Below are 9,809 nucleotides of genomic sequence, written 5' to 3'. Positions count from 1 at the left end.
TCCGAATCCGAGATTCATTTTAACCAACGTGGCGGATACTGATAGATTATAACCCTCTTTCTCGCTCAGAATCTTTCCTTCTCATAAATTACTTTATAAACTCGAGAAGAGCATCTGCTTTCGAAAAAAGAAAAAAAAATAAATTTGGATTTTGGAATTTTCCGGTGGAGTGAAAAGCTTGGTGCGTCGATTCTAGGGTTTGTTTTGTTCCCCTCTTTTTGATTGATCGATTTCTAGGGTTTTCATCTGATCATCTTCGTCTCTGTTAACGTTTGGGATGTTAGGGTTTCCTGCCATTTAATCCCCTTTTTGCCTCATGTTCTTCTTCATTTATTTTTTTGTTTTGGATTGTTGTGATCACGGTTTGTTATTAGTTCGAGTCGCCGTCTCTAGTATATGCGGGATCATGAGCATTGAGCAGAGATGATTTATCAAACATGAGTAATCTGTAGGAAGGTGGATTCCAAGCAAATTATGATTTAAGTTTAATTATTTTAAATGCACATAGACTTTTAGTCTGAGAATCTGAGTCAAGTACAATTAATAAAGTTTGAATTTTTCAGCTAATTGTGTGACCAAACATTTGTATTTCATTTTGTTTTATAGTGTGTTCAGAGCCTTAGTGATTTTGCACAGATCTGGTGATGCCGTGTTTCTTTTATTTTCTTATGAAAGCGATTGGTTTTAACTTGGTTTGTTGTTGACGTGTTTTTTTTTTATTGACAGGTTTGTTTTCTATAGTTAAAGTGTGATTGTACTCTGCGGCATATAACTTGATAGGTTCGCTGGATGATGAGGTGGTGGACTTTGTATAGCATATTGATTTCCTGCGTGGGGACCTGACCAAGCTAAGAATCTTGTGGGGGGACTTCTGATTGGCTCCAACTTCAGGAAATTTTCAACACGTGTCTCGAGTTGCAACGCAGATAAAATGGAGGAAGATGGAGAAATGGGGATGGTTTTCAAGAATCCTGTTGATATGGTCGAGTCTCGCGGTGTAATGTTCTCTTGCTTTGTCGCTGCTCTTGTCGGTATTCTCACCATTGCCTACACTGCTTTTCAATGGAGAAGGAATATCAACTTAAGCTGGACGAAAGCCATAGCCAGGTCAAAGAAAAATCCGAAGGCGCGGCATAAGACTCCTGTTGCTCCACATAGCTGGGAGCTACACTCTATATCTCGTGGCAAGAACTTGAACTGCTGTGTATGCTTGAAGTCGATATCACCGTCGCAGAAAATTGTAGCTTCTGAAACTTTTGTCCACAGGTGTACCATCTGTGGAGCAGCAGCCCATTTTAGTTGTTCTTCTAGTGCACCCAAAGATTGCAAATGCGTCTCCATGGTTGGGTATGAGCATGTGGTGCACCAGTGGGCTGTGCGGTGGACAGAAGGTGCTGATCAGACTGATGACTCTTCGTTTTGTAGCTACTGTGACGAGTCATGTAGTAGCTCCTTTCTTGGGGGTTCTCCTATATGGTGCTGCTTGTGGTGTCAACGTCTTGTCCATGTTGACTGTCACAGTAATATGTCAAATGAAACAGGGGACATCTGTGATTTAGGACCTCTTAGAAGGTTAATTTTGTGCCCTCTTTATGTTAAGGAATTGACTCGGAATCCCTCTGGAGGATTTCTGAGCACAATCACGCATGGTGCAAATGAACTTGCATCTACTGTACGTGCCAGTATCAGGAGTCAAAGCAAAAAATACAAGCAAGCTAATGAAACTTCAATTGACTCTGGTAATAGCGGTAGCAATTGTGATGAATCGACGGAAAGCACAGCTGATACAGGTCCGGCTGTTAATGGCACCCATGCCGTGTTGGAAAATTCAGGGAGCGTTATGAACGGAGGTTCCTCTCACGGGGACAGCGATATCAATGGCAAGCTGGAGAAGAAGCCCAGTGTTAAAAGAAGCGGGTCTTTTGGTCAGAAAGATGAACATCAGGCACTAAGGTCGAAACTTAAGTATGAGCTAGCTGATCTACCTTCAGATGCAAGACCGTTGTTGGTTTTCATTAACAAAAAGAGTGGTGCTCAACGCGGTGATTCCCTTCGTCAGCGCCTTAATCTTCTTCTAAATCCCGTGCAGGTAGAGTATGCTGCCTTGTAAACTCGTCACAGAGTTATATCTGTGGAATTTTCCAACGCATTTTTACTTGTTATTATGTTCAAGTTTATTGATGGAGCCGTTCCGTGCAGGTGTGTGAATTGAGCTCAACGCAGGGGCCAGAAGTGGGGCTTTTCCTCTTCAGGAAGGTTCCTCACTTTAGAGTTCTTGTTTGTGGTGGAGATGGCACTGCTGGTTGGGTATTGAATGCCATAGACAAACAAAATTTTGTCTCGCCTCCTGCGGTTGCTATCCTGCCTGCTGGAACCGGTAATGATCTAGCCCGGGTATTGAACTGGGGTGGTGGTTTGGGTTCTGTTGAGAGACAAGGAGGCTTATCTACAGTATTACAGAACATAGAACATGCTGCAGTTACCGTCCTTGATCGTTGGAAATTATCGATTCTGAATCAGCAAGGAAAGCAACTCCTGCCGCCAAAATATATGAACAATTATATAGGTCAGTTAATTTTCAAGTCCTCTCGGTGCAAATCATCAAAGCTTATTGTTAAATTGTTTGCGAGGTTAGTAGTTTTTGAGGGTAGTGTGGCCGCTTCATTTGTTTTCAAGACAGATGTTAATTCCAGACTCCTTTACTGCTGTTTGCAACTTCTTTTCCGCAGATAAATACTCTTACCAGGACTTATCTGGGTTGAAACTATTTGCGTTTGAATCTATATAATTCTCTATAATTAAAATTGTAGAAGTATACAGTCTCTCGTTTAATAACTTCATGCTTGAGGTTTAGTTTGAACCATGCCCATTGTGTATATTTTAGATCTTTTTAAATGATTTGACTTATTTGCAAATCTTAACAGGGGTTGGGTGTGATGCGAAGGTCGCTCTTGATATTCACAATCTACGGGAGGAGAATCCAGAGAGATTTTATAGCCAGGTGAAGAAAGAAACCTGAATTGATGAATTGAACTGGCATTATTGTAGAGAAGCTGTATATTAACACGTAGTCTATGAAACTGAACTTTAAATTCTCTTTTATGTGCAGTTTATGAACAAAGTCCTATATGCTAGAGAAGGTGCAAGGAGTATAATGGACAGAACGTTCGAAGATTTCCCGTGGCAAGTTCGAGTTGAGGTGGATGGTGTTGACATCGAGGTTCCTGAGGTAAGTCACAGAAAAACCACCTCACAGAAAACCACATGATAATTAATGCTGTAACTTTCTCTGCTAAATATCTCTGAAGGATGCTGAAGGAGTGCTTGTTGCAAACATCGGAAGTTACATGGGAGGTGTGGATTTATGGCAGAATGAAGATGAAACATATGAAAACTTTGATCCGCAATCTATGCACGACAAGATAGTCGAGGTCGTGAGTATATCTGGAACATGGCACCTTGGCAAACTTCAGGTATGATAAGGATCATCTTACAGGTTCCTAGTTGCATTCTATCTTGTAAAACCTAACATCAGATTCTATTTCCCCCATATAATCAGGTTGGGTTATCTCGTGCCAGAAGGTTAGCTCAAGGGCAATCAGTCAAGATACAACTCTGTGCGCCGTTGCCTGTGCAAATAGATGGAGAACCTTGGTTTCAACAACCGTGTACCTTAACCATATCGCACCATGGCCAGGTCCTTTCACTCTACTTCCCTATCTAAGAATTCTAGATCCAATCCGAGTTTGTAAACGTTTTAAAAAGCTCGAGCCATTTTTGTGTGAAAACTGATCTTTGGTTTTCTCATTAACCTTGACTTGCAACAGGCGTTCATGCTGAAGAGAGCCGCAGAGGAGCCACTGGGTCACGCAGCTGCTATAATCACAGATGTTCTAGAAAACGCAGAAACCAATGAAGTGATCAACGCTTCACAGAAACGAGCTCTGCTTCAAGAAATGGCTCTACGGCTAACGTAGAATAAAAATAAAAGATAAACCAATCAACCACATCACTGGTTTGGTTAGCCCCACAGTCGATTAGAAAGTTTCGAATATGTGTATTTTTACATATCTCGTATCTTTGTCTAGCGAAGGGATGATGATAAGTCTTGGATATCAAGTCCGCTGAGGGAAAAAGCGGGTAGGAAAAAAAGGAAAGAAAATGGAAACCAAAAACTGGAATCTGGGTTCCAAGAGTTTTGGCTGTTCTCATAGTGTTGTGTCATAAGTCATGTGTGGAACTGATCTCATAGCGTTGTGTCATAAGTCATGTGTGGAACTGATACAAAAGCATGTTAAATTATATTATCATCTTTTCTTTATATTATTGTTACAGCTCCATTTCACACTCCAATACGCAAAATAGCTTTATTTCTCTTCTATATACGTTACATGTTAAACAAAGTATCAGCGTTAATCAAATTGTATAATTCGTTTTAATAGAAACCGTGATTATGTAACTGGTTATCTTGTAAACCAAAAGCCTGGAGGTCTAAAATGTAATAAACTCGTTGAAGTGGATGAATAACAGAATTTCAACTACTTCTCCAATTTTATATTTATTTTTCGGTCCTCTAACTTTTCTTATTTTCAATATATAAACCGCGAGAGACCTTGACCTTCACCTAAAACCTCGATCAAAAAAATCCGTAAAACTTTTTTAACCCAATCGATCTCCTTCGAGCTAATCCGATTCCTTTGAAACTTTCTGGGTTTCATTACAATATTATTATTTTATCTCCTTGTAATCTTCTTATCAATTCAACTGCGTTGGAATCGGTGTAGAATCAGGAAGCAGGAAGATGGGGTGTTGCGCGAGCAATACAGCAGGAGGAGGTTCAAAGGCTAGCCGGGTCGCGAGATGGCGATCCACCGGCATTATTGGGCTGCGCGACTCCAAATTGAAGGTAACAATCGTCGAAAGAATCTATGGAGTCGATTGGTAAATCTGATTTTTTTGTATTTATATGAATGATTGCGGGAGGTTGATTAAGATTAAATATTACAAACTTGCTGATGAGTTTAGCATAAAAATTTTGTTTTTAGGGTTTTATGTTTGGGGGCATTTTAGTCAGGATTAGCTGTTTATGTCTGAATTGATTTATAAAATCTGTTTTGGCATCTGTCTGTGTATTAATATGAAATGATTGAGAGGAGTTTGGTTTGATGAAAAGTCACAAACTTTGATGGATGCAAGCATAAGTATTTGTTTTTAGGGTTTTATGTTTGGGGATTTTAGACAGGATTTAGCTGATTATGTCTGAATTGATTGATAGAACTGTTTTGGCATCTGTCTGTGTATTCATACGAAATGATTATGAGAGTTTGGTTTGATGAAAAGTCACAACCTTTATTGTAAGAATCTGTCTTTAGGGTTTCTGTTTGGGGATTTAAGACAGGATTTAGCTGATCATGGCTTGTTTGTGATTTGTTTTTTTTTCTTGAGCAGACATTTCCTGATGAAGTGATTGTAATGGAGAGAGCAGTACGTACACTCGATCTAACACACAATAAGATCTGTATGTCATTCTTTCATCAAAAAGTCTTATCTTTTTTATTGTATTTTTAGAGTTGTAGTTGAAAGGCTTTTGTTATTTTTCACCATCTATGCAGCTGATGTTCCCGGAGAAATCAGCAAGTTAATCAATATGCAGCGTCTGGTGAGAGACAACTATCATTGATCTGCTGAAAGTGTTGATGATTCAAAGTTAAATCTTTTATAAAAAAAAATACTGAATTTTGGCAGTTAATAGCTGATAATCTAATTGAGCGTCTTCCGGGGAACCTTGGGAAACTTCAATCTCTCAAAGTTTTGATGCTTGATGGAAACCGCATCAGCTGTTTGCCTGATGAATGTAAGAATACTTCTCTTCATTACAAGTATCTATTCTTATTACATTTTTTTTGTCTTCATTTTGGTTATTATTTTTTTTTTGCAGTGGGTCAGTTGATAAGGCTTGAGCAACTATCAATCTCAAGAAATATGCTCATATACTTACCTGATACTATCGGTAGTCTGCGCAATGTATGTGAACTCCTTTTACCCTCCAAAACATAGCTTAAGGACCTGCCTGAAAAGCTAGTTAGATGTCTCTGATAAATTGGCTTTTTTTCTTCTTCTTATCAAATGCAGCTAGTGCTGTTGAATGTCTCAAACAACAGATTGAAATCACTTCCTGAATCAGTAGGGAGCTGTGCCTCTTTAGAAGAAATACAGGCTAATGGTATGTTTCTAGTTTCATTTAAAAAAAATACTCTGTTTCCTGTTGAGTTTTCCTTGTGGTTGTTGTTTCTTCCTCGAAAGCCTAATCGTGATTTGGGATAGCCTTGCAGATAACGTCATTGAAGAGCTCCCTGCATCACTCTGCAACCTGATTCAGTTAAAGTCCCTTTGCTTAGACAATAATCAAGTGAAGCAGGTAGAGCAATTAACTTCACCTCCTATTTTTTTTTCTTTTTTTTGGGGATTTACTGAATCATTTCTATCTTACGGTGTTACTTCAGATTCCAGATGGGTTGCTGAAAGATTGCAAGAGTCTGCAAAATCTATCTCTGCATAACAATCCCATTTCCATGGATGAGTTTCAACTGGTAAGTAGCTTATTCTGCAACCTCAAAGAACACGATTGTGATTGTGTTGTGTGTAACATTATAATGGTGAAAATATATATTAGATGGAAGGGTACCAAGAATTTGAGGAGAGGAGAAAGAAGAAATTTGATAAGCAAATCGATTCGAATGTGATGATCAGCTCTAAAGGACTCGATGTAGGCGTTGATAAATGAATACTATCTGTCTTTTCAACATCTCCTTAGTTGGTAAGTTGATTCAGAACATGGACGATAGCTTTTGGTTTTGTTTTTATCTCTCTGTTTACTTCACTGATCATAAAGATTTCTTTTTCTTTTTTTGAAGGTCGGATTGGTGAATGAGGATCAACGTTTCGTGTAAGAAACATTGTTGTACAAGTCTTGTGTTACTGTGACTCTGAAATTACTTATGAACACATACGCATGAAGGCGTATATGTGTGTGTATGTATCTTTATGTTGGTGTATATTTATACATATAACATGGTAAAGTGATTCTTGCCCTTTTTTATTGAGAGGAGACTGTCCTATGCGTGACTTAGTGTGTTCTCTTTTCTGTCTTGAAACTGATTTTGACTCTGACAGTAACATTCAAACACAGTAGCTGAAACATTCTTACCAAAGCGGGTGAACCAATAAAAACACAAGAAGGAAATGACTTTTAACGAACATGATCAAGGAGAAGAGACGAGAGACATGAACTCTCGATCTGATTCTAAAGCTTCCATAAATTCTGGAAGAAGACACACTTCCAAATCTATACTTCCTCCACCTTCCCTTCCCGGATAAGCTGATATCTTCCCGTCAAACTTATTGCCATAACCGCTTCTAACCGCAACTGCTTTCCCCATCCCAAACTCACTTCCATACTTGTTAAACCACGGTGAGCTTCCCGTATGAACAACGTTTGTATCGAAAAATCGCTCGTTAGGAGACTTCAACCATCGGTCCATGTCTGAAGAGATCTTCTTGTCAGTGTGTTCGGTTACAGCTTGGTGCAGCTTTGAAGCAGCCCATCCAAACTCATTCTCTAAGAGGTTGCCTACTTTAGCAGTCGTTTTCACTAGAGAGACGTACACACCAAAGTAGTTCTTGGGCAATGGTGGATCCATTCTTGATCTATTCCCTGCAGCAAGCCTGCAGGTAGTTTCTTGATCATTTGGTAATCTCCTTGCTCTTGTAATGCTTCTCCATACAAATGCGGATAATGACTGAAAAGGGGAGATAGTTGTTGTTCCACACTCTTGATTCGCCTTTGCTTTCAGTGATCTCACTGTTTCAGATGAGAAGTGGAACATTCTCTCCTTCAGAACTGTAGGTTCGGTTCGACGAATGGACTCATCAGGTTGAGTGAACGGAAAGCTGCAAATAGGACCGGACACTTCACGGAAGATTGGAGGATTCTTGAGACAGAGTAGTTTGTTACTAGGGGTTTCTTCTTGTGAGTTGAAGATATCTGACAAAGAGTTAAAGAACTGCCAGAAGGAACTTCCATCTCCAAGTCCATGATTCATAGACAGTCCTATGAACACTCCATCTATAAGTTCTGTTACCTACGCATCTCAAACAAACAAACAAACACATCAGCCTCTATGATTTGTTAATATATTGAAGACACAAAGAAAGAAAGAAAGAAAGAAAGAAAGAAAGAAAGAAAGGAGTAATGTACCTTTATTGACAAGAGACTCATGGTGTGACCATCCTGGCTCACTGCTTTGTGGTGATCAAAGAAATACTGAACAACCAAAGGAACATATCTAGACCCAACAATATCTCCAACACTTAGATCAGATTTGGCATGGATAAATCCAGCTCCAGGACTGTTATTACAGTCCACAAACACAGAATAGGAACTTGCATCATCGGTTTTCCGAGTCGAGAGGCGACCAGCTAGAGGATAGAACTGGACAAGTGCTGTGGCTAGAGAATCTTTGAGTTCTTGCAAAAAAGTCTCCATGAAGACTTTTGGTTTGATTGCATCATCAGATGGTGTTGATGGTTTGAGAAAGAGAAGACCCATTTGGATATAATGCAAAGAGAGCAGGAAATGATCCATAAGTGTTAAATGGTATGGCTCTTTCCATTTTTCAGGCAAGGTTTTGGGTTTGACAAAGCTTTCTGAGATAAGCTTTACCTCAGATGAAGAAGAAGAAACCATTATGCTTCTTTCTCACTTCTTCTTTGATTTTCTTCTTTGAAAGTCAGTATATAATAGTTACATGAGAAACTATCTATATAATTAAAACTGAATTATCTTTTGGTACATGTTTCAAACATGAATAACACTATAAATGAGAATTGTTTAGGAACATTGATAGCAGTATAAAAAAAATATAGTATCATTTTAGTAATTTCAGTAATATAATTACATTAATTGTCTTTTCATATTTCATTCAGTTTATCAATTTCATTAATTATACTAATTTAACAATACATCATATAATTAATTATATTACCGTAATAATAATAGTGCATATTTTATTTATTAGTTAAGCAACATTAATTTTGTGCCAATTATAAAATCAAAATCAAAAATACTGGATTTTGCATATGGTTAAACGTTCGGTTTAGTTTGTTTTACTAACTTTTTCTAATTTTAGTTTCAATCGGTGGAAAATTACGTAGCCAAAAATATAATTCAAACCATGTTTTTGTAAATAAAATAATAATTTATATCAAAACAAAAAACTGTATTACATATTTCACTTATTTTTTCATTCTATATAATTATTTTACTAAATAAAAACTCTTTATATTTCACTTAATTTAGCCAAACATATATGTATGGGTTATTCTTTTGGATATCGATTTTTTTTCGTTTTGAAATTAGGTTCGCTTGAATATTATAAATTTATGTGTGGATTTGAATTGGATCTTTTTAGATTTGGATTGGTTTGGTTCTAATGTATAAGAACCTAAAAAATTTAAATAACAAATGTATCTGAAAAAATATTTGTACTAAAAATTACCATATTATCCAATTCGATCCAGATCTTTTGAATACAGTTAGTTATATTAGAGCTCATCTAAAATATATAACACTAATTATAAAAAAATTATCAATGCATAAAAATGTAAAAACCAATATCTGCAGAGATCAATTTCTAGTTTACATTTAAGATCCTCGTTATACGATTGAAAATTTGAAATGAGTGACCAAGAAGGCAAGAATGCACAACTTGACTTTGTATGTAGTTACTACACGAAAATATGTTCTTGTT

At 37.5% G+C, this 9,809-nt stretch overlaps 3 protein-coding genes across 4 annotated transcripts; 2 read left to right on the top strand and 1 right to left on the bottom strand.

Moving 5' to 3' along the window:
* Window positions 1-65: 65 nt before the first annotated feature.
* LOC108842091 (diacylglycerol kinase 1) lies at window positions 66-4,340 on the top strand. 2 transcript variants are annotated; one of them, XM_057002786.1, is made up of 8 exons: window positions 66-197; window positions 727-2,089; window positions 2,200-2,566; window positions 2,925-3,001; window positions 3,110-3,229; window positions 3,309-3,473; window positions 3,560-3,697; window positions 3,828-4,340. In XM_057002786.1, exons 2-8 carry the CDS (start codon window positions 932-934, stop codon window positions 3,975-3,977), a joined length of 2,175 nt encoding a protein of 724 aa, XP_056858766.1. In that variant the 5' UTR covers window positions 66-197; window positions 727-931; the 3' UTR covers window positions 3,978-4,340. The 2 variants fall into 2 exon arrangements, with proteins under 2 accessions (XP_056858766.1, XP_018470404.2); XM_018614902.2 differs by having other exon boundaries at window positions 74-181.
* Window positions 4,341-4,618: 278 nt separating this feature from the next.
* LOC108827923 (plant intracellular Ras-group-related LRR protein 7) lies at window positions 4,619-7,136 on the top strand. The gene is made up of 10 exons (XM_018601444.2): window positions 4,619-4,906; window positions 5,449-5,518; window positions 5,613-5,659; window positions 5,746-5,854; window positions 5,939-6,024; window positions 6,133-6,223; window positions 6,333-6,418; window positions 6,504-6,590; window positions 6,674-6,817; window positions 6,915-7,136. Exons 1-9 carry the CDS (start codon window positions 4,802-4,804, stop codon window positions 6,782-6,784), a joined length of 792 nt encoding a protein of 263 aa, XP_018456946.1. The 5' UTR covers window positions 4,619-4,801; the 3' UTR covers window positions 6,785-6,817; window positions 6,915-7,136.
* A 124-nt stretch (window positions 7,137-7,260) lies between these two features.
* On the bottom strand, window positions 7,261-8,762 carry LOC108842089 (uncharacterized acetyltransferase At3g50280-like). Its single transcript, XM_018614900.2, has 2 exons — window positions 8,258-8,762; window positions 7,261-8,141 (listed from the first exon to the last, which is right to left on the bottom strand). Exons 1-2 carry the CDS (start codon window positions 8,744-8,746, stop codon window positions 7,263-7,265), a joined length of 1,368 nt encoding a protein of 455 aa, XP_018470402.1. The 5' UTR covers window positions 8,747-8,762; the 3' UTR covers window positions 7,261-7,262.
* Window positions 8,763-9,809: the final 1,047 nt, after the last annotated feature.

The sequence above is a fragment of the Raphanus sativus genome, chromosome 2, assembly GCF_000801105.2.
Source record: "Raphanus sativus cultivar WK10039 chromosome 2, ASM80110v3, whole genome shotgun sequence".
NCBI lineage: Eukaryota > Viridiplantae > Streptophyta > Magnoliopsida > Brassicales > Brassicaceae > Raphanus > Raphanus sativus.
This window is presented reverse-complemented; position numbering and strand designations above follow the sequence as displayed.